This window comes from Trichechus manatus, unplaced genomic scaffold (genome assembly GCF_000243295.1).
Source record: "Trichechus manatus latirostris isolate Lorelei unplaced genomic scaffold, TriManLat1.0 scaffold00015, whole genome shotgun sequence".
NCBI classification, from domain to species: domain Eukaryota; kingdom Metazoa; phylum Chordata; class Mammalia; order Sirenia; family Trichechidae; genus Trichechus; species Trichechus manatus.
In genome coordinates, this window is record NW_004443951.1 from 12,883,514 (window position 1) to 12,906,805 (window position 23,292).

At 53.8% G+C, this 23,292-nt stretch overlaps 1 protein-coding gene across 6 annotated transcripts in view; it reads right to left on the reverse strand.

Annotated features, from left to right (window-relative positions):
- PTPRF (protein tyrosine phosphatase receptor type F) overlaps nt 1-23,292 on the reverse strand; it is an 80,772-nt gene that overhangs the window by 51,734 nt on the left and 5,746 nt on the right. For all 6 annotated transcript variants that reach the window (XM_023727005.1, XM_023727003.1, XM_004371848.2 and 3 more), the window contains exons 2-4: nt 18,933-19,078; nt 18,627-18,768; nt 5,008-5,196 (exon numbers count right to left, since the gene is read on the reverse strand). In XM_023727005.1, the coding sequence (XP_023582773.1) occupies nt 5,008-5,196; nt 18,627-18,768; nt 18,933-19,078 (477 nt within the window). The remainder of the gene's footprint in view (nt 1-5,007; nt 5,197-18,626; nt 18,769-18,932; nt 19,079-23,292) is intronic.

The window sequence follows — 23,292 nt, forward strand, 5'->3', positions numbered from 1 at the left end:
GGACCTGACAACACCTGCCTGCGGTGGATTGTCCATCTCTACCTACAAATAAGGAAACAGAGGTTGAGAAACGTTAAGTGACTTGCCCAAAGCCCAAGGTCACAAAGCTTGCAAGTGACAAGGCAGGATTTGACCAGGTCTGTCTGGCTCTAAGACGCATAGCCTTCCCACTGAACAAGGCTGCCCTGCAGAAGTAGAGGCTGGGAAGAAGGCAGGGGCAGCTGTTGGGGCCTGCTGTGTGTGTTTAATGGGGTGCACAGAGATTTCCTGGGAAGAATAATCGCTGTGATTCTCAAAGTGTGGTCCAGGGGCCTTTGGGAGTCCTTAAGACCCTTTCAGGAGGTCCACAAGGTCAAAACTAATTTCATAATAACACTAAGACATTATTTGTCTTTTTGGCTCTCATTCTCTGCGTACACAGTGGAGTTTTCCAGAGGCTACGTGACATGTGATATCGCGACAGACTGAATGCAGAAGCAGATATGAGAATCCAGCTGTCTTCCATTAAGCCCAAAATGAAAAAGATTTGCAAAAGTGTAAAATAATGCTGCTCTTCTAACTAAATGTTTTGTTTTGGAAAATATAACTATTTTTCATTAAAAAATGTTATTCATGTTAACATGTAATGGGTTTTAAAGTTACTTTTAAATGAATTAATAAATATTTATAATATTCTCAGTCTTGATATTTAATAACGTAAATACTGATAAATATATAACCCACACAAACAGAAGCACTTGGAGGTCCTCTAATTTTTACAATTTGAGGTCCTGAGACCAAAAAGTTGAGAACTGCTGATCAATTCCTGGAGTCTAGGCCAGGGCCTGGGGAAGGGGTGGCAGTGTAAACAGTCCAGGATTGGGACCCTGGCTTCCGGCTTCAGCTTTTCCAAAATCTAACCTGCTGCACGACAAACCTCTGAACCTCTCAGAACAGTAATTTTGTCACCAAACTAAGAATAATTTGCCTTTTCTGTTTTATAAGATGGGTGTGGGGGACTGAAGGGGACTTGGGGCTGTGCTCATGCCCCTGAGAAGCACCAGTATGCTCAGGGCTACAGGGAAATCATGGCCAAGCACTGACAGTGTGCCCTCCTGGCAGGGACCTGCTGATGGGGAGCAGAATGGGGTGGACCAAAGTCAGGGTTTCAGCCCTCAGGCCTGCTTCTGGAGACTCTCTGGGTCCCAGCCTCTGGGGCCAGTGGCCTCCTGCTGCAGCCAGACATGGGGATCTCTTCTTAAAGCTCTTCCGTCTCAGCTCCGGTGTCTTGGGGGATGTGGAAGGAGACTGCTCTCTGGGTGAGCACAAGCACACAGTGAGTTAGGTTGTCCTCTATGGTGATGGGGATGTGGCTCACTCAGTCAGGGGTTGGACGTCCAGCCGCTAAGAGGAGAGGACCACAGGAGCTCAGGAGTCTCCTCAGGGCCCTGTTCAGGCTTGGCAAAGTCTGAGGGCCAACAGCTCCCTTAGGACCCAGCAGGGGCTCTGAGCCCTCCTTGGAGGTCAGCCTCTGCTCACTGCTCCTGGGACAGTGCCTCCTCCTTGTGACTTAATTTCTAATCCTTCAAGTCTGTCCCATTCCTCTTGGGCCCACCCGGGGTCTTGAGTTCAGATTCTCCAAGAGGGGCTTGTGGTGGCAGCATGTCGCTTCTGGTGAGGAAAGTGCCTGTTGTGACCTCACACCTGGGCCGCGCATGCCTCCAGCTGCCCTCCTGCCCGGCTCCTGCTTTGGGGGCCAAGCCCTGAGATGTACCGTGGCTCAGGTCACAGAATGCCTGAGGGGTTCTGGGTACTGTTTGGCAATGGCCTGAGGTCTGGAGAGGACAGGACTTTGGAGCTGTGGGGCCTTAGTGGGGTCCAGCTGCTTCTCAGGTCCCCAGGTTCCATGTATGTGATGCTAGAAGTCTCTGGGTGAGCCCTCAGGAATGCCCCCAGGCCCTGGATCTCCACGTGTGACCCCAGGTGACTCCCTTAAATCAGCTGCAAAGTGGGCATGATAATCACAGCCTACCATACTTCACAGGGGTGCAGGAAAAGTAACTGCAACAAAAGACGGGAAGGCGCTTTGTAAACTGTCGGTGATACGTAAACGGTGAAGGTCCCTGTAAACAGCCAAGTGCCCAGGGCCTGATTCCACTCCATGAAGGATGTCCCTGTAAAACGTACATGGAAGAGCCCATCCCCCTTCTCGATGGGAACAAGGGTCAGGGGCCAGGGTCAGGCAGTGATGGGGCAGAGTCCCGTCTGTTACTGCAGAGGTGGGATAACAAAGGCCCTTCAGGTGCCATCTCACACCATCCCAGGAGCTGGAACCTGGGCCCAGGACCCTTAGGTCACAGCTTCCATGGCGGGAAAGATCAAACAAGGAGGTAGGTCTTCTATGGATCTGAAAAGTAGAAGTGCACATCTGTCTGCAGGGACAAGGTCCAAAGCTTGGAGTGGTCGTGTTCACGGAATTATTCATTCAACAAGGGCTCAGAGACACCTGTCCTATAGCTGGGCTTATGCTGGGCTCTGCAGGGGGACTGCACAGAGGACAGTCAGATTCAGCAGCAGAATGTGAGAGGAGAGCCAGGAGGTGGGCGAAGCTAGGGCCAGCGCGGCCAGTGCAGGGAAGAGGGGAGGGGGAGTGGCAGGAGAGAAGAACAGCTCAGCCTATTATAGGCCAGGCATTAAACTAAAGCTTTTATGCCATTGTCTTATTTAATTCTTACTATTAGCTTCTTCTTATAGATGAGAAAACTGAAGCTCAGATAACTTAAATAACTCAGCTGAGGCTACACAGCCTAGTAGGTGATGCAGCTCAGACCCATGAGATAAAGCTGGAGACATGAGCAGGGGAAAATCAAGGGTTCTGTGTGTCTTGCTCAGGAGCATGTGCTTGATCATGCTGGCAATGAGACGCCACTGAGGTGGTCACAGCAAGAGCGAGACACAGCAGATAACTCTGACAGCTGCTGGAGGATGGATTCAGGGGAGACTACAGACAGGGTTTGGGGACCTGGGATACGGCTGAGGCAGTGGAAGGAGACAGGTGGACCAATCTGAGAGACGTGGGTGATAATCAAGAGGACTTGGTTCCTTAATGGAGAAGGGTCAGGGTGTCTCCCAAGTTTCAGGCTGGGGAAACTGGGGGACAATGCTGCCATTCAGTGACAGAAGGTCAGCAAGAGAAGGGCACAGCTGTTTGGGAAGGAGATCACCCCCTCGTCATGGCTAAGGTGACGTCCAGACGCAGATTGTTGGGTTTAGAGCTCAGGCAAGATGTTTGGGCTAGAGAGACAGAACTGGGAGTTGCTGGCATGGAGGTAAGTGAAGCTACAGGAATAGGTGAGCTTGCCCAGGAAAGGCAAGGAGAGAGTAGAGAGTGTCAACGGAGCCAGGGTAGGGGTTCACTGGCTCCCCGACTGCAAGGACCAGCAGAGGAAGACAGAGAAGGGGCAATCACAGAAGCAGGAGAGCAGTCAGAAGAGGGTAAGCCCCGGAAGCCCAGGAAAAGGGGAGGGAGTGGTCAAGGAGGGAGGGATGTTGAATGTTGCCGAGCAGTCAAGGAGGATAAGGTTTGAGTAGCATTAGGGGAGCAATGGGCAGGAAGTGGCCTACAGGGCAGTGAATGGGTGGCACAGGGCCTGGCTCAGAGCAAGCACTACATAAATACTTGATGAATAAATGCGTGTGATGGTGTGCCTGCCCAGAACTGCCGCCACTGATGGTCAGTGGCATTCTGGGGAGGAGTCCAGGCCTGCAGGGAAGACCGTCTGCCTGCTTCAGGAGCTGCCTGAGGGACCTGCGAGGAAATGGAGAGGAGCTGAACCATGCAGGCCACTGTGTGGGGCTGCGCAGCGGCTGCGAACGCTGCCGGACCATTTCCTGCCTTGATTATGGCTGTTTTAATTAACTGTGCTACAGCTGCCTCCATCTTGTTGAGTTTTAATTAAATTAAATGAGCTAACACTTAGTGGGCTGTCTCAGGCGACTATGGCTAGGATCAGAATCCTGCCCCTACTGGGCAGCTCATCTCTCCCTCCTCCCCCAGGGTACCGCGGGGGTATCTGCCTGGCAGGAGTTAGTGGGGAGGGGCTGGCACCCCAGGGAGTGGCAGGGGCATCTCTGGAGCCTGCAGGGGCTGAGTCATCTCCTCCTTCACGGTGTTGCCATCACAGCTGACGGGCAGCAGGGGCTTGGGCCAGCGCTGGCCATCCTGCCTGAGGCCCACCATCTCATGACTGGCAGGAGGCTTCTGGAACAAGATCTGCTGGTCAAGCCCATGTAGACACAGAGTGCAGCCTAGCTGATTCTGAGCCTCCTTTCCCTCCCGCTCTGTTCCCACAAAAACTGAATCAATTATCCTGGCGGGAACCTTGCTGGCAGATCGATCAATGGGGCGACACCTCCTGCCTGGTCATGACGGCAGTCTTGCTCCCAGGACTCCGAGCTGGCTCGACTGAGACATCCAGAGGACACAGGTGGCCAAGGGATGGGGCCACAGTCACCCTGCTTGGCAGTGAGTCCCCCTGGCTCCAGGCCCCTGAGGTCCAGCCTTTTGAAGGTTGATGAATCAGGCATCTTTGGCCTCTTTTCCCGGCTAAGCCCTGTCATCCGGAGAAGCGAAGACAAACACCATCCAGGCCCCTTCTCAGGGCAAGGTAGAGGATGAACATACACCACACACCTTGGCAAAACCCAAGGCCATGCTGGGCACAACACAGGTGTTGCAAGGAACAGGACTGGCCCAAAGGCTGGAGTCTGACAATCCGGGGGGGGGAGGTTAAAGGCAGAGCCGATGACCAGCCCTAGCTGCCATGCTTTTCCCTGAACAAGGTAGGCCTATAGCAAGATCCAGCCCACCCCACTGGTTGCCTTCTGCTCAGATCTGGAGCCTCAGCCCAGGCTGAGGCCATCCGTGGCTCCTAGGCACCCAGGCCTAAGAAGAAAGGCTGTAGTGAGTTCTGGCCAGACAACTTTCTTGACGTCTGTGTGGCTCCTTGACCCCCACCCTCTCCTCACCTGAACGCAGCTGCTTGATGCGGCCATTGCTGGTGGCAGGGTCCACGGGGAGGAAGTCCTTGAACCAAGAGATCTCAGGGTCTGGGTTCCCGCCCGCTGCACACAGCATGGTGGCCGTGCGTGCCTTCTCAACTACCTTCAGCTGAGGCCCCATGTCAATGGAGGGGAACCCAGGGGGCAGCTGCTCCTCTGCAGACAAAGAACAGACAAATGTGTTAGGACTGGCCCTGCCTGCCTGTTAGGACTCCCAGGCTGGCTGGGACCCTCACAATTCTTCCCTCCCCAACCCTGACTTCAAAGCATGAAGCCTGTGCAGATGTAAGGATCCGGAGTCCTGAATCCCACTGCCCAGGCCTGCCCTTTTGCAGGGCCTTGGGGCTGCAAGCGGACCAGGGAGTTGCCAGGTCTGAAAAGCAATGCCTCAGACTGAAGGTGTCAGCACTTATCACTGGGCCCTGAGGAGGAGGAGGATCAACATGCTGCTGGCCACAGCAGAAAGTGCTGCAGGGACACCAGGGTGCAGGGAGCCCACAGCTCACGTGGCACCAACAGCCACAACTCGGCCAGAAGGCCCTGTGCTTTCTGGTCCTTACCCCCTTGTTCGCACACACAGTGTTCCCTACACACCTGCATCCAGCCTTTAGCTTCACCCCGTAATAGAGCCCCAAGTCACAGCCCAGAGTTTGGCCCTGATCCTGGGTACCCCTACCCTACCAATGATCACTTCTCCATCCCTAGTCCTGACCCTGACCTGTTCTCTACTGCACCATCGACCCTGACTCACTCAGTCCTGGCTGGTGCCACAGACAGGCCTGGGGACCATGCCTGAGCATGTGGAGGCTAGCAGATAAAGCAGTTCTCGGAAGACACCAGAAGTTGATGCAGGAAGGCAAAACTCCTCCATGGTTGCCTTCTCCCAGCTTTGGGCTCATGGAGGATTCACTTCTGTGAGAGCAACAGCAGCAGACATCAGTGGCACAGCCCTCTGCCACAACACGCTGACTCCACACCAGCCTCAGAGGGTAAGGGAGGCAAGGCTGCCCACTCCCCAGCTCCTGGAAGCATGAGGTCAAGGGGTTGGGAAGACAGGCTCTGGCCTAGTGCAGACCAAAATGGGACACCCATCTCTACCACTAACTAGCTATGTGGCCTGAGAGTTGCTTATCCTCTCTGTGTCTCCATTTTTGTCTGTACAATAGGGTTTGAGTACCTACTTTGCAAAGCCAGCTCTTGTGAGGACTACATCTGATAATGCACATAAAAGGCATTGGAGAGACTCTAACACAGAATCCTGCACTCAATAAATACTAACTGATGTTGTTATAACTAGTAAGGGCTGAGCCACTGGAGCACACAGGTACTGAGATCACGGTCCAGGGCCACCCCTTCCCATCCTGGGCTAGTGAGAAGCCCTCCCCTACACCCCACTCCCAGGTGGCCACCCACCCCCCCCTCCCAAGGCCAAACCACAAAGTGAATGCTAGGCACACCCAATGGGGAAAAGGGGAACATTTTGTCCTTTATCAGTCTCCTGCAGGGGGAGCTGGGCTCCACACTGGGAGAAGCCAAGAGGCTAGCACCACTCCGTACTTCCTGCATGCCCAGCACAAGATGGGTGCCTGGACACACTTGCTGAGATCAGGTTCCTATACCAGGGAAAAGGCACGTGGCATCCTCAGAAGGGAAAAAAGCAAAGGCTTGCAGAGAGCCAGCCCTCTCTGAAGACTCTCAGAGACCCAGGGGGACTGGCTAGGGGGAAGGTAAACGAAACGAGGAGGCTAGAGGAGCCTCAACAGGCAAGGGCAAGATGTCCCTCTATCTGCTGCCAGACCCCAGAGGGAAGTCAGCCAAGGCTCCAGCTGCAAGGGGGGCATGCCAAAGGGATTACAGCCCCACTGAGGCGGGGGGGAGGGGTGTCTCAGGGCCAGGGAGCAGGAGGACTCTCAGCATGGCCTTGCCTCCCCATCCTCTTCCAGTAGCTGGCTGCACGTTTCCCCAGCCGCAGCCCTATAAATTCCGGATATAAACCCAGCGTCTCCTTGGCTGTAAATATGATCCCACAGCGCCCTGACTTTTAGCTCTGATTTTTAAAAGGAAAATATTAAACAGTGGCAAAAGAAAAAGGAGGATGGAAATGAAGCAGGTCTTGGGGATACAAGCAGGAGAATAGTTTCCTTCGGCCCTGGTGCTACTTACTTTCACAGGAAGACTGCCCTCCCTGCCTCCCCAACAGCTTGGGGACACTCAGGGCTGCTAGAGCCATCCTAGCCTACTAAGACACCAGTCTAGCTCTTTCCATATCTCAGTCCTATCTGCTCAGCCCTCCTGAGCAATGGTGAGGGATACTCAGGGCCTTCCAGTTAGGGGTGATGGCTGCAAGGCCTTTGCCATATTCACTCCACTGGGGCCCAGGAGTCAAGTGGCCCCCATCCCACCCACAAAGTACTGATCAAAGAGAATGAAAGAAGTACAAATGTCTGTAGCCCTGTGTCCCAAGAATCTACTCTGAATTCCTTACACGGGGAAGGTCTTTGGGATTTACGCCAAATTAAGGACAATTAATTTTCCTCCCTCAATTATCGCGCCCTTGATGGCTCCGTCCTTGGCTCAGATCATCCCTCAGGCACCATCGCCAGAGCCCAAACTGGCATGTGTGAAGAGCTGTCCATAAAACAGCGGGACCCAAAAGCCAGTCCCTTGTGCCAACTAGGCTTCTAGGCAGAACTCAGAAGGCTGCCATTCTGCCACCTCAGGGAGGGGAAGTGTGTCTCGCAGGAGGACTCCAGCTCCTCAGGAATGACCTGCTGTGATCTCTTCCTTCTGTCCCCTGCAGGGGCCTCTAGCACATTCATACACAGCCAAGGACAGCAGCCTTGTACTGACGTCTGCCGTGTGTCTGGCTGATCTAAGCGCCGGGCATGCTGGTGTATACTGGATCCCCCTGCCAGACTGGCACACTTAACCTTTCACGATCCTCTCCAAGTACCCACAGTAGCCTGAACCACTCAGGCCAAGGCCCCAGGGCAAATCCCTCAGACTGATGTCACATGATCACTCAAAACCTATCACAACTGAGAAAGCCCAGATATGAGAAATAATGGGTTACATTTGTGAAGCATTTACTACATTCTAGGCACTGTGCAAATGATCAAGCGCTTGACTACTAGCCAAAAGGCTGGCAGTGTGAACCAACCCAGAAGTGGCTGGGAAGTAAGGCGATCTGCTTCTAGAAGGTCACAGCCCTGAAAGCCCTATGGATCCGTTCTACTCTGCATACATGGAGTCGCCATGAATCGGAATTGAAGGGACCGCAACTAACAACAGGCACTGCATTAAGATGTTTTACAAAATAATTTAATTTTTACCAAAACCCTATGAGGTAGCGAGGCTTAAGAGATGAAGAAGCCTGCCCAAGGTCACAGAGCTAAACCGCAGCTGGGGCTGGGATGAGACCAGGTGGCGCGCCCCCCCAGACCTGTTGCTCTGGATCAGTGTGAAACACCGGCGCCTGGCAGGGCTGAGACCCTGGGAACTGTGGGAAGGAGTAGGGTGAGGTGGGCGGAGATGAGGGTTATCCCCAGGGGAGCTGAGTAACCATCCTGGTCACCCCTTCATTCAGCTCCTCCCCCAATACCACACCCTTAGCCAGCTTTCTGGCTCAGGGACTCCACCTCTACTGCAGACCCCCTGCACATGCCACTGCCTTTTTATTTACTGCAAAATGAGTCCCAGTGTCCCCAACACGTGGATACCCGCGGACACGCACTCACGTTCCAACACCGGAATATACCGGTCACGCCAAGGCCCCTCACAACAGGTCCTCCGGATGGAAGGGTTGCCGGAGTGGGAGGGAAAGAAGGGCCCCTCCCTCTGCAGGCCACCGGGTAACCATGACAACGGCGGGGAGGCAGGCTCCGTGGCGGAAGGGCTGCGCGTGCACGTGTCCATGCGGGAGCGCGCAACCGTAGTCCGAGCTGGCGCCGCCCCTCCCACCCCCGACTGGGTGGAGCCGCGGCGACCCCTCTCAAGTCCCCGCTCTCCAACTACCGAGGGCATCCCCTCTGAGGCTTCCCGTTTCAACCGACACGTAGCTGGAGGCCCCTGGGGTGTCCAGCACAGTGCGACAGATCTCCACATCTGCCTCTGCAGCATCAGCGCCGGGCATCTGCAGTATCTGCGTGGGACCGGGCCCCACCAACCCCTGATGAGAGTCTACAAGACAGGAAGAGAAGCCCACTGGGGACTCGGGGGACTTGGGGGGCACCGGGGATCCCGAGTCCCTACGCCTGTTTGTGAATTCTGCTGGCCTGCATGCATACTTGCCTGCACACACACTCCTGAGGGTCTGCCGGCACAGATCCGTGTGTACCTGTAGTGGGTGCGCACATGTGCATGAATGGCTCCCATGCCGAACTGTACAGGTCTTTAGACACTGCAGCAGGAACCCCCATTCCCATCTCTGGAGAGGTCCTGCTGCCCCCACTGGGCAGAGAAACATGACAGGGTATGTGCTAGAGACGGATGGGGGACTAAGGTTCAGAGAGAGGGGCAGGCACTTAGGCTGAGGTCCCACAGCTGCAGTGAAACTGGATCAGTCTGCCTGCACAGCTCACCTGCTATATTGGTGGCTTCCTGGAGGAGGAGGGAGATTCAAGACTAGGAAGGACTTGAGCATGGTAGGCACGGAGAGCTTTCTGGGGGGTGGGGTTATTGTCTGAGCAAAGGCTGTGGAGGTGGGGGGCAGTGGGGAAGCTGGAGCTGGGATGTGTTGAGTCCTGATGGAGACTAGGCTGGGGGTTAACAGGAGGTCAGCTCAGACCAACCATTCGGTTGCAATGACTCGGGGAGGAAGGCTGCTGAGGCCCCCTACAAAGCAAACATAGGTCCCTTTGTCCAGCTTAGCCTGGGATGCCCTGAGGCGCCTGGGCTACTGGGAGGGGGCTGCACCAGGGAAGCTGACAGATGGAGATGCCTTGCAGGGTCCCCGGGCAGACAGCACCGTCTGTCAGCATGACCTCCTCACCCATGTTTACTCAGCTTCATGACGTCTCTGTGCATATGCAGGCACTCACCCGCACACACACACATACACAGGATCCCTGGGGTGGCACCATCTGTGAGCCTGGCCCCCACCCCCATGTGTGAGTGTAGGCCTTGGTCTCACCCTATCTGAACACAGACACCTAGACATATGCACAGCCAGGGACACACAGAGACATACGAGCAGAAGGCGACAGGTGCAAAAATAGAAACCTACATGGGCTTGTGGTGGGGCACCTGCAGTGACAAGCACCTGTGGAAACCGACACATGCAAGCAGATCCAGAGGGCGTGTGCATGCACAGCCAGGGACACACACGTGGAGACGTGCAGAGGTACACGTATGCTGAGACACATACGTGCGCCTGGAGACACATGCAGAGACAGACACAGAGTCCAAGGACGTGCAGAGACACATGAAGGGATCTCGTGGGTGGCGGGCTGCCTGCTCCCCCAGCCCTGGTGCATGTTGAGAGCGCCAAGGCCAGCTCATCCCTGTCCCTAAGGCAGCTCCATTCTCAGCAGGGTTGGGGCCAGGACACCCCCCAGAAAGGCCGCTCCCATACTCTGCCCAAGATCCCAGCCCAGCCCTCAGTCTTTGAGGCAGGAAGGGGGGCCTGGGAGCCTCAGGCCCATCTCCCTTCACAGCTTTCAGTGTCGATTTTCAGCTGTTTTTCCAAGAGAAAACTCCCACCTCTTCCAGCACTCGGATTTCATCAAACTTGGCATCTTAAAAGACTGTTTTGTTTTTGAATCTGAGCTGTTTGGGGCCTGTTGGCAGCAGTGAGAGAGCCAAAAGCAGCCACAGCCTCCCCCTCCCTGCCTGCCCCCCGCCCAAGGCTTCCCTGGGTCTCACACTGCCCTAGTCTACCTGGTTGGTGAGGCCCACCACCACACACACCCAAATGAACCTGGGGCCATCCCCTGAGCATACACCCTCCCCACACTCTGGCTTCTCTGGCCTGTTCTGTACCCTCCTCCTGGGGCTCCCCCACCTCAGTTCTACTCCAGGGAGACAAGTTCAGGCCCTGCTTCCAGTCACTCCAGACCAATGACAGCCTCCCACTCACTCCTCACCCCCCTCCCCCAAGTCCAGCTGCCACACCCACTGCTTGCCGACAGTGCACCACCAAGGCCAATAAAGTCTCCATGGTGCTAACTCCAGAGGACGCTTGTCAGTGCTCATCTTGCCTGACCTCTTGGCAGCACCGCACTCTGCTGACCACTCCCTCCTCCCTCCCTCTCTCCTCTTGGCTTCCATGACCTCCCACTCTCCTGCTTTTCCTCCTATCTCTCAGGTACCTCCTAACCCATCTCCTGCACCCACTCCTCCTCCCAACATCAGGAGTTAGTTCCTGGGGCTCCATCAGGGCCTGCTTTCTCCTCTCTTGGTTCTGGTTCCCTGAGATTTGCCATTTCTTGGCCTTCAAAACTCTATCTCCAGGTGTCTACCTGGAGTGCCAAGCAAATCTGTACAAGGCTCCTCAACACATCCCTGGATGCCTGTGTACACCTGACTTAACAGATTTCTAACCCAACTCATTGCCCTGCCCCCTCAAGCCTGGTCCTCCTCCTGGGTCTGAATCTTAGAAAAGGGTGCCACCATCTACCTAGCCTCAGAGCCAGTAAGTAACCGAGAGTCCCCTGCCTCCCCCACCCCACAGGTAGCCAAGTAGTCACTGCTCTTTCTAAACAGCTCCTAATCCATTCCCCCTTCCTCCACTACCCACTACCTACATTTGGACCACAGTCACCTCTCACCTGGACCTCCTCACTGGTCTCAAATGCCAGAACCTCCCCACAGCAGCCAATCTGCACCCACAGGGACCTTCCTGATCATGATATTCCCCCAGGTAAAATCCTCTCACTGCTCCCTAATGTCCACAGGATCAAACTCGTGTTCCTCAGCCTGGCAGTTGGTTGGGGGGGGGCGGGGCGGGGAGCACACCTTACCAAAGACATGGAATGTGTACACCAGGGACATTTAAAACCTCCAACTTGGCCAGCAGTTGAAGGTACCAGTTCCAGAGCCACTGTGGGCATGAGGCTGGGGGAGAGGGGAGTAAGCAAGGAGGGCATGCACACCACAGGACCTTGTAGGCATCTGTGATTCAGGGGTGGGGGGCCAGGCTGGGTACATGGGAGGTGTCCAGTGTCCACAGCTAACAGAAGAGGCAGGAGTACTGCCTGCTCCACAGAAGGACCCATTTAGAAGGGGGTCCACTTTGGCCCCTGAAGGCAGATCAGAACCAGTAAAAACGAGGGCATGCCAAATACTAAGAAAACTTCAAGGCCCTCCCTGCAGTGTCCACCTACCTGATCCCCTTCCATCCTCATGCCTGGGGCCCAGATTGGCTGGGGTGGGGAGGTTCTGGCATTTGAGACCAGTGAGGAGGTCCAGGTGAGAGGTGACTGTGGCCCAGAACCCTGGTTGCAAAGCCTCATGTCTTGCACGGTCCTGAACGCTACTGTGGTCACAGAGACCACAGCATCTGAACCAGAAGTATGCAGGTCATGCCTCAGCTGCCCAGGGAGGGGCAGAGGCTGGCTTGGGTTCCAGGTTTGGGTGGCCCATCTTATGTGGCTGCAAATTCGGGAGGTGACAGGCCCAGCTCCTGCAGACAAGGCCTGCTACCCAGACACATACACGAGTAATAGGAAGGGGTGCATCTTGCCACTTGGGAAGCCATCTTCTACCTGAGGTAGCCCTTTACCTAAACTCCCCACACCCCAAAGTCAGGCCTAGGCCCAGGCAGGGCCAGGTCATTCCACCACAGGGTGGAGGGGACAGACAGGCCTGGGGCAGGGAGGAGGGCTGGAGAAGGGAGAGACGACTTCCAGGAAAACACCCACATGCCCTACAAATAAAAGCTCCCTTGTGGGCTCTGCTCCAGGTCCAGCCCAGCCCACAACACCTCAGGACAGGGTCAAACCCTGCTTATCAGGCCTTGTGTCCCTGGGGCTGTTTCCAAAGGGACTAGGGGGCAGAGGGTCTCAAGAGGTCCTTCATCACCCCACAGGTCCCAAAGCTAGTCAGGTGCAAAGCCAGTGCAGAACCCAGCAGTCCAGGCCCAGCACTGACGGCTCCCCAGCCTCCACCCACATGCCTGACAGCGGCGCCTCCCCAGAGCCTGCCCTGAGGAAGCAGAGCCAGGCACTCCACACGGGCATCTGGATTCCTGAGTCCAGGTGGTATGCGAGGGCTGGTTCTGGTCAGTCAGCAGATGCCAAGGCCAGGCGGACAGAGGTAAAAGGGAGTCTGGGTTTGGCAGGGGCAGGGGAGGGAAAGGAGAGGATCCCAAGTCTGGTACAACCTAACCTCCTGGCCTGGCTGCAGAGGTACTGTGGAGAGGTTACTGCAGGTGCTGTCTGAGAACAGTTCAGCTGACCACTTCGCCCTACCTCCACCTCTGTCCAGCTGTCCCTGCTGACCACCAGCTCTGAGCAGGGATCTGTAGGGTCCCAGAAACAATGAGCCCAGACAGGCATCTCTGACTTCCCACCAATGCCAGACTGACACCACATATTCAGCTCAGGCTGCCTGCTGTACACCGCCTTGCTGTACACATAGCCCATAAGGTACACACCACCTGCTGTACATACTGCACCACAACACACACACAGCAGCTGCGTATCCGCTGCTATACACAGCCTGTAAGGCACATACCACCTGCTGAACATACTACCTGCTACACACACACACACACACACACACACACACACACTGCCTGCTGCACACCCCCTGCTGTCCACACAGCACCACACACCTGACACACATACTGCCTTATACAATGGACACAGCACCCATACCACACATGGGTACTCATGATCTGCTTTATCCACTGAACACAGGGCAAGCACCGCCTCCTGACCCAGAGCCCCCTGAGCCAGGCCCCTTAGAACAAAGTCAGAAACAGCTCATTCCTGCTCAGTGGCCCTCTTCTCCTCCTCCTTCTTGTCCCTTCCAGAACCTACCAGTCACCAGAGCCCCGCCCACATCTCTGACTGTCTGGTCTCTTCCTGGTGCTTTCCTGATCACTGTCCTGCCTGGCTGGAACCCACCTCCCCAGGGGACTCCATGACTCCAGATGGAGCTCCAAGACCTCCGCCCCCCACCTCCCAAAGAGAAAGGCCAAGAATCAAGGCCTGCCTCCCCTCCCCCACTGCTCCCCCTCCCTCACAAGGGAAAATGTCAGATTCCCTGTCTCAGTGGCGGAGGGTGGGTTGGAGGGGGAGTGATTCAGCCGCCGCCTCGAGTGCAGAGCGAGAAGAGCTTTTCCTGCCATTACCCGGAGAGGGAGAGGCTGGCACGCTAATGGCTTCAATTACCACTCAGACAGGAACGCTGGGCGGCGGGGCCCTGTGCTCGTCACAGCTCAGGACGGGCTCACCCCTAGCCAGCTTGTGCTGAGTACCCCACCATGTACCCAGCTGGGGGCAGGGGTGATGAGGCAGAGGGTGGGCATCACAGGGCAAGCAGGGGCTCGCAGGGCCACACTGGGAATGGCAGTCCTGTAGGGGGCAGGGTGCAAAGGCCGAGAGGCAGGAGTGGGTGGGTGCGCTCATCGAAGCTGCAGTGGAGTGGGGCCTGAGACAGGGACTCGAGTGTGAAGGAAGCTGGGCCTGGTGGGGAACAAGGCAAGGGTGGAAGGCATGCAAATAGACTTGCATGCCCGGGTTCCCTTTTGTGGGTATGTTAATCCCTCACCTGTGCCCAAGCTTCCCAGATAGCCCTGGAGCCTCCTTTCAAAGAGCCCTGTGTGTGGTGAGCATGTGCATACACACAAGTGCCTTTGGGGGTGCCTGCAATGTGTGTGGCATGGGTAAAGGACTAACTCTGATTCCCCAGGCCCCAAACTAGCTTCATCTTCTCCTCACCCTCCTTAGACCCCGTGGTCGTCTCTCAGGAATGGCCTGGCTCTCCTTCTGGCCCAATCCCAGGGCTCCAGTCAAACCATCCTTTCACCCTATTCTTACACACACCCCAGCTTTCCTAGCCTTCACAGGGGGTGGGGTGGGGCAGAAGTGGTTAGTCTGGGCTGCTTCCCTCTGGCTTCACCCCCTGGCATCTATGAGGCCTCCAGCTTCACTCCCTTCAGCCAAGCCCAGAGCTGGTCAAGGTTACACAAACCAACAGGATAAGTCAGCATTTAGTCTTTCGGGTGCTATGTTCCAGGAATGGAAGGGGCTCCTTCAGACCCATGGCTCCACCCCCACCCTGGAAGCATGGGAAGGGCAGGGAGCTGCCCCACACTCTCCCCAGCCTCATCAGAAGCCCCCCACACCCCAGAAACACAAACATACCCCAGGACTATGCCAAAGAAACTTTCATCCAAGAAGGCTCCTCTAAATTAAGAGAACGCCAGCAAGTCTCTCAAGCAAGGCCTAAAAGACCCTTCTCACCCTCTTCAATCCTTTAAAAGATAAAGCTGCCAAAGACAATGACGGGGGAAGGAGAGTGATCAGTGACCAAAGAAGACTGGAAAGTGTCAGGGCCAGAGCTGGGGGCAAGGGGCTTTTGGGGAGAAGTCACTGGGTGGCACAGTTTGTGCTTGGCTACTAACTAAAAGGTTGATGGCTCGAACCCACCCAGTGGCACCATGAAAGAAAGACCTGGCAATCTGCTTCCATAAGATTACAGTCAAGAAAACACTATGCAGCAGTCCTACACTGTAACACATGGGGTCACCATGAGTTCAAATCGGATCAACTTAATGGCAGTGGGTTTGGGGTTTTTGGGTTCTTTTCCAACCTAACAAGGCAGCCCTTTCACCCCAGTCAGAGAGTCTGAGGGGATTCCCTCCAGGACAGGAGCCATATCTCTGGCCCTTCAGCCACCTCTCAAATGCCAGGGCAGGGCAGACGGCTCCCTGCTGGGGCAGATGCCAAAAGGAGGTAGGGCAGGGCTGAAATACTTGTGCCCAGGTAAGGAGTGGGGAAACTTAGGTCAGGGGTGACAGGGAGGAGCCTGAGAGCATAAGCAATCAGTGATGCTGGCCCAGGGCCTGTCCTCTGGGCTCCAGCCGCACAGGTAAGTCCCTGTGTGACAGCAGACAGTGAAGGGGGTGGACCACCCAAAATGACACCAGGCAGCATGGAGGCCAAGTACTGCCAGCTCACACGTCTGGGCCTCAGGATGTACAGCTTCCAGACACCAGCAGCTACCATTTACAATGGAATCCCAAGAAGTGCGGAAGTACATCCCAGCCTGGGAGTTAGGTGTTACATTCCTGTTTACAGAGGGGCAGACAAGGCTCAGAGTAGTAGTCACTTCCCTGAGGCCACGTGCTGAGTGAGTAAGGGGTCCAGAGTCCATGCTCTGGACCACTGCCCTCCACTGCCCCTCTGTGCTGCAGAACCCAGTGGAGCACTGTAGAGCCCACCGGCTCAGATGGGAGACACACAGACACAAAAGAGTTACTAAACCGGTGTGCTTGTGAACACACAAAACCAAAGCGTAAAAATGGCCAATGTGAAAAGATGTTCAACTGCTCTAGTAATCAAAGAAATGCAGATTAAATTGAGATGCCATTTTTTGCCTATTAACTTGGCAAAGATTTTTTTTTAATAATTCCCACTGCTGGTGAGGATGTGCAGAAAAGAGGCCCTCTTATACCCTGCAGGTGGGAGTGTAAACCGACACAATCTTCTGGAAATAGTGAAAGACTTAAAAAGGCATGTTCCCTTTGACCCAGCAATTCCACATCCATGAATCTGGAATAAAGACATAATCAGGAAGGTGAACATATTTATTGACAAGGATATATATAGTACCTTATTTATAAAAGCAAAAAACTGGGAACAATGTATATGCCGACAATAAGAACAAAACCAAAACCAAACCTGCTGTCGTCGAGTTGATTCCGACTCACAATGACCCTATAGGACAAGTACAACTGCCCCATACCATTTCCAAGGAGCGGCTGGTGGACTTGAACTGCTGACCTTTTGGTTAGCAGCTGTAGCTCTTAACCACTGCACCACCAGGGCAGGCCCCCGATAAGTTAAAAAAAAGAAAAGCAGGCTACGAGTCATTGGGCAGAAAGTGATCCTGTTTTTACTATACATATATAGATGTTGTTAGGTGCTCACGTTGATTTTGACTTCTGGTGACCCCATATGACATAGCAAAACTGCCCCAAAGGATTTTCTTGGCTGTAATCTTTATGGGAACAGATCTGCTAGGTCTTTCTCCCACAGAGCTGCTGGGTGGGTTCGAACCACCAACCTTTTGGTTAGCAGCCACCAGGGTTGCTTATATAGATATAACCAAAAAATTCCTAAGCCAGTTGCTGGCAAGTCGATTCCAACTCATGGCAACCCCATGTGTGTCACAGCAGAATTGTGCTCCATAGGGTCTCTGATGGCTGATTTTTCGGAAGTAGACTGCCAGGCCTTTCTTTTGAGGTGCCTCTGATTGAACTTGCACCTCCAACCTTTCAGTTAGCAGCCAACCACATTAACCATCTGCATCACCCAGGGACTCCAGATATAGATATATATATAGAAAATGGACTACAAGTTAATAACCAAATTTTAATAGCAGAGGTAGGATCATGGGTGATTTTTGTTTTCTCCTATGTGTTATTCTATACTTTCCAAATTTTTGACAGTGAACAGGTATTAGCATTACAATAAAAAAGTAACGATCAATGCTATTTTCTTTTTAATTCACACATAGACATATGTGGACGAGTGACTCCATCATGGCTGGGTCTCATCATGCCACTTCCCCTTCTACCAAGCCCATTTGTGGTTCCCATGCCCCCAGAAAGTGTTCGTTCCTCAGCCTGGTCCTGTGCGATCTGCCGTCCACCCTCTCCAAGCTCATGGTAAATAACTCTCCCTGCTTCTCCCTGTGCTCTCACCCCTGCTCCTACAGACAAACTGATCCACTGAGGGTGCCTTGAAAGCTCCATCTTCTCTTGCCTCTGGGCCTTGGCAAATGCTGTTCCTTCTGCCTAGTCCTCCCCTTTCTCAACAACTCCCACTTGTCCCCAGGCTTCAGCAGCCCTTGGTGCTGCCCCTCTGCAGGGCTTATTGGAGACAATGAGTGCCTCAAGGGCAGGGCCCCAGTCAGATGGCCTTTTGGACTTCAAAGCATCAAGGAGTGCTTGTGAATGAATGGAAGAGCCGTCAAGTGAGGGGAGGCACTAAAATCCAGAGACAGAGCTCAGGCCCCAGCCTAGGACCCTCACTCACAGGGGCAACAGGGAACAAAATTGTCTGGAGCAAAGCCTAGAGCCAGGCTCCTGCAGGCACGTCAAATCCACTGTCACCAGCCACAGAACCCAAAGAACACTGAGCTACAGCACCACGCCCCAAGTCAGACCCCAGACCCCACCTGAGCAATGGGCAGGCTCAGCAGGAGAACGTAGACACCTCACACACAGCTGGCCTTAGCACAAGCCAAGGAACCCAGGCTAGATCCGGGGCCCTGCCTGCTCACTGCTGACCACTGCCAACCCCAGGAGGGCCAGTCCTCTTTTCTGCCAAATGCACAGGCCCAGGGCAGGAACAGGGCTGGCGGGCTCTCCCCACATATCACTCTACCTGCCCACATCCCTCCCCGGCACGTACCTTCGAGCACAGAGAGCTGGGCACTAGTGTTGATCTCTCCCAGACTGTTGGTGGCAGTGCACTCATAGATGGCTTCATCTCGCTGCACCCGCAACGGCTGGATCCGCAGCACTGACCCTGCCCCATCATCAAACTCAATTACCTGCAGGAGGACAGACGTGGTTACAGCCTGCTCGGGACACAGGGGCCTGCTCAGGGTCAGCAGTCCTCCCGTGGGGAGGGAGACCAAGGAGAGAGGATGCAGAACTGTACCCCAGAGGAGGCAAACCCTGAGCCCTATTTGCCCCTTTCCACCAAAGCACGCACCTCAAAGCGCTGGGAGCTGACTTTCTTCCCCTTCTTCATCCACGTGATGCGTGGTTTGGGCTCCCCTGTGGCCTGGCACACAAAGGATGCCACTCCTCCCGACAGCCCGGTCTGGTCCTTGGGGACCTTAATGAAGACAGGCTTGCCTGGGAAAGATGGAGACAGAAGGTCACTGGGCCTAGCCACCACAACATGATCACTACAGACATGGCCAACACTACAGGTGGTAGTCATGTGGACGGGAGGGCAAGAGAGGCCTACAGAGAAAATAATAATAATAATTACACCTAACCCTTATGGAGTACTTACTATGCGCCAGACAATATTCGAATATTTGTTAACTTCTTTAAGAATATATATATGTATATAAAAGTTGCCACCGAATTGATTCCAACTCATGGTGACCTCATATGTGATGTGTGTCACAGCAGAACTGTGCTCCATAGGCTTTTCAACGGCTGATTTTTTTGGAAGTAGATCACCAGGCCTTTCTTCCCAGGCACTTCTGGGCAGACTGGAACTTTGAACTTTTTGGTTAGCAGCCGAGCTCGTTAACCATTTGTACCATCCAGGGACTCCTTAAGCATAGGCTGTTGTTAGCTGCCACTGAGCTGGCCCCTGACTCATGAAGCCCCATGCACAATGGGATCAAACTGTTGTGATCCACAGGGTTTTCACTGGCTGATTTTTCAGAAGTAGATCACCAGGCCTTTCTTCCTATTCCTAGTTCATCTTAGTCTGGAAGCTCCACTGAAACCTGTTCAGCATCATAGCAAAATGCAAACCTCCAATGACAGATGGGTTGTGGCTGTGCTTGAGGTGCATTAACCAGGAACTGAATCCAGGTCTCCTATATTGAAGGTAAGAATTCTACCAGTGAACTACCACTGCCCCTCCTTAAGCACGTAAGTGGGTGCTATTACTGCCTCTGTTTATAGAGAAGAAAATCAAGGCACAGAGAGGTTAAGGAATCTGTCCAACATGACAGAGCTAGTAAATGGCAGGGCCAAAATCTGAACCTAGGCGCTCTGAGTCTGGAGTCCATACTGTAACCAACTGCTATTCTTGTCTGTCTCCCATACCCATCAATTCCAAGCTCTAAGACAAAGGGATGGTGCAGAGCTGCTGGGAAGAGCCCCAGTACCTCCCCAGACTCATGCCGCCCCTACTGCTCTCCATCTCGGTGACGGCACCTCCATCCACCCCATGGTTCAAGGCTCAAGCCAGGAACAGTGACTCCTCCCCTCCTTTCAGCCCCCACATACCAGCAGTCCTGGAGGCCTAGACATTCCAGCTCCTAAGTATCTCTGGACGTCTTCCCAGGTGAATGCTTTCCTGTAAATCTGCCCATCCCCACCCCTGCCCCCACTGACTTGGCTATTGCCTTCCGACAGCCTGGCTGTCTCCCCGAAGTGTCCACAGGGAGGTGAGGGAGGGGGGTAAAGGAGGGGGCTCAGACGCTGTATCTGCCACACCCACACCACCCTGGTGCACACACCAGGGCCAAGCCAGAGCACCCTGTGAATCCTACTACCCAGAGTCACAAGACAGAGAAATCTGGCTTCATTAAGACATAGCAACACCTTGTTAATCCCGACAGCAGATCCATTTCCGATTAGTCAGACCAATGAACAACTCCAGGAAGGCGATACCCGTGAGAAATGACCTTTCAGACCACCTGCTTGGTGCCGATGATCCCAGGCTGGCTTGGCTCCTGGCATAGCAACAAGTGTGCATCGACGACAATCCTTTGCCAAGCACCCTCTCTGTGTCAGGTACTTTATGTCTGTTATCTCATTTAATCTTTCATTATCATCCGCAGTTTACGGGCTCAGAGAGGTCAAGTCACTTGCCCAAGGTCACACAGCCAGTGACTGGCACAACTCAGAACCATTTGACTCCAAAACACATGGCACAAAGCAGTTCACATGGAACTGTTGAGGACCTTGTCCAGAGCAGGGTCAGTGGTTGGTGGGGAGTGAGTGGGATGAGGAAGTAGAGTAAGAGCACAGGTGACTATTTAGAGAAGATTGGCTGTGACTGGGAAAACAAAGAAAAGGTGGCAGCTGGAGGGGATGAAGGTTAGAGGGAGGTTTTACATTTTGTTTCTCTTTTTTTTTTTTTTAAGCTGCAATGTTTAAATGCTAATGGGAAGGAACCAACAGAAAAAGAGAGGGTGCTGATCTAGTCGACAGAAGAGGGATAGCAGATGGGGCAGAGTCCCTGAGGACAGGAGGGTCCAGGAGGACCACCAACATGGGGAATGACAGCTAAGGGTAGAGTAGGGAGGGTTATTCTTGCAGGGAATAGGGAGGGAGCTTGCCTTACCGAGCACCCCCCAGGCCCGGGGGCTCTGCAGGTTTATGCCATTATTAAGCAAGTCACTCACCATTCCTGAGCCTCCATTTTCTCATTTGCAAAATGGTGCTAGTGGCAGTCCCACCTCATGTGTCTGTGTGGACGAAAAGAGATGTCTATAAACTGCTTGCACAGGCTTGAAACACAGTAGGCCTTTACTGAGGGCAGCCATCACTGGTAATTAGCATTATTAATCTTAGAACAATTCTACGAGGTAGGTAGTATTATTATCCTCGTTGTTGTTAGGTGCCTCAAGTCGGTTCCGACTCATAGTGACCCCATGTACAACAGAACGAGACACTGCCCGGTCCTGCGCCATCCTCACAGTCATTGCTATGTTTGAGCCCACTGTCGCAGCCACTGCGTCAATCCATCTCGTTGAGGGTCTTCCTCTTTTTCGCTGCCCCTCTACTTTACCAAGCATGATGTCTTTCTCCAGGGACTCGTCCCTCCTGATAACATGTCCAAAGTATGTGAGATGAAGTCTTGCCATCTTTGTTTCTAAGGAGCATTCTGGTTGTACTTCTTCCAAGACAGATTTGTTCGTTCCTTTGGCAGTCCATGGTATATTGAATATTCTTTGCCAACACCGCAATTCAAAGGCGTCAATTCTTCTTCAGTCTTCCTTATTCATCGTCCAGCTTTCACATGCATATGAGACAACTGAAAACACCATGGCACACCTGAGTCCTCAAAGTGACATCTTTGTGTTTTGGAGATGGAGAAATGGAGGCTCAGAGGGTTAAAGGACCGAAAAGACACAGAGTGATTCAGAGATGTAGCCAGGCAGGTTCCATAGCCAGGCAGGTTCCAAAGCCTCAGCTCACTGCACTGCACCTAACACATGACCCCTCTTGACTCTCTCCTGGAGCACCCAGAGCAGAAGAGACGCAGCTGGCCTAGAGGAACCACGGCAGGCGTGGATGTAGAGGCAGTCTTGGAGGGGAAACACACAAGCCTGGCAGGGGCCAGAGTGACATGGGACAACACAAAGGTTCTGGAACCCCTCAGTTTGCTTCGCCTTTCCCTCGGCTGCCCTTTGAAGGAGGTTCCAGACTCCGTCTGCAGGGCCGGTCACTGTTTGCTGGTCCCTTCAGACAGGACTCTGCCCACTCCAGCTCCAGTAGGTTCAGGAGATGCCCCCCACTGAGCACCCTCCCCTACACCTGAGGACCTCCAGACAGCAGCTCCCCACTGTCCATCTGCACTGCTACCACTGTAATTCATCTTTTCCTGACTGGACACCCGACTGTCCTAATAAGCTGGTGTCCATGCCTCCAGTCCTGCCCCTTCCAGTCAATTCTCTATTCAGCAGCCAGAGTGAACGAACAGCTTCTCCCCGGATCAAAATCCTCCAAAGACTGCCCACTGCTCTCAGAACAAAAATTTAACTCCTATTATCACAGACAAGGTTCTGCCAGGTTTGACCTGGCCAGTCTCCCCCAAGCCCTGGCTTTCGTTCTGAATAAGCAATGTTCCTTGTGGCCTCAGGGCCTTTGCACAAGCTATTCCTTCTCTCAAGAACTTTTTAGCCTATCTCTTTATCTTCGAACTCCTATTCACTCTCTGATCTGAATTTAAACATCATTTCCTAAGAAAACCTTCCTGAATCCCCCATTAGTTCAGTTCCTGGTCTTAAGCTCTCCCTAACTCCCTTGGCCTCTCCTGTAGCACTGCCCATGGTTTGTTATGTATGTGCGTGAGGTTATGACTTTTTCCACTTTTTAGGTTATTTGATTAATAGCTGCTTCCTCGCCTGGAAAATAACCTTGGGCAGGGCAGACCCTGTCTGCCCTGTTTCCTGCCCTACCCCAGTGCCTGCACACAGGACAGCCCCTACGACATGTGCTGAATGAATGAAGCAATGAAATAATGCAGGAACACCTGAAAAGGACAGAGACTGCGGAACCTCACACACCAGGGGACCCCCCCACCGACAGGGAGAGAAACCCCAGTAGAAAGTCCCTCTCCAGCTCCTGCCTCAACGTGTTTGCAGCAGAAA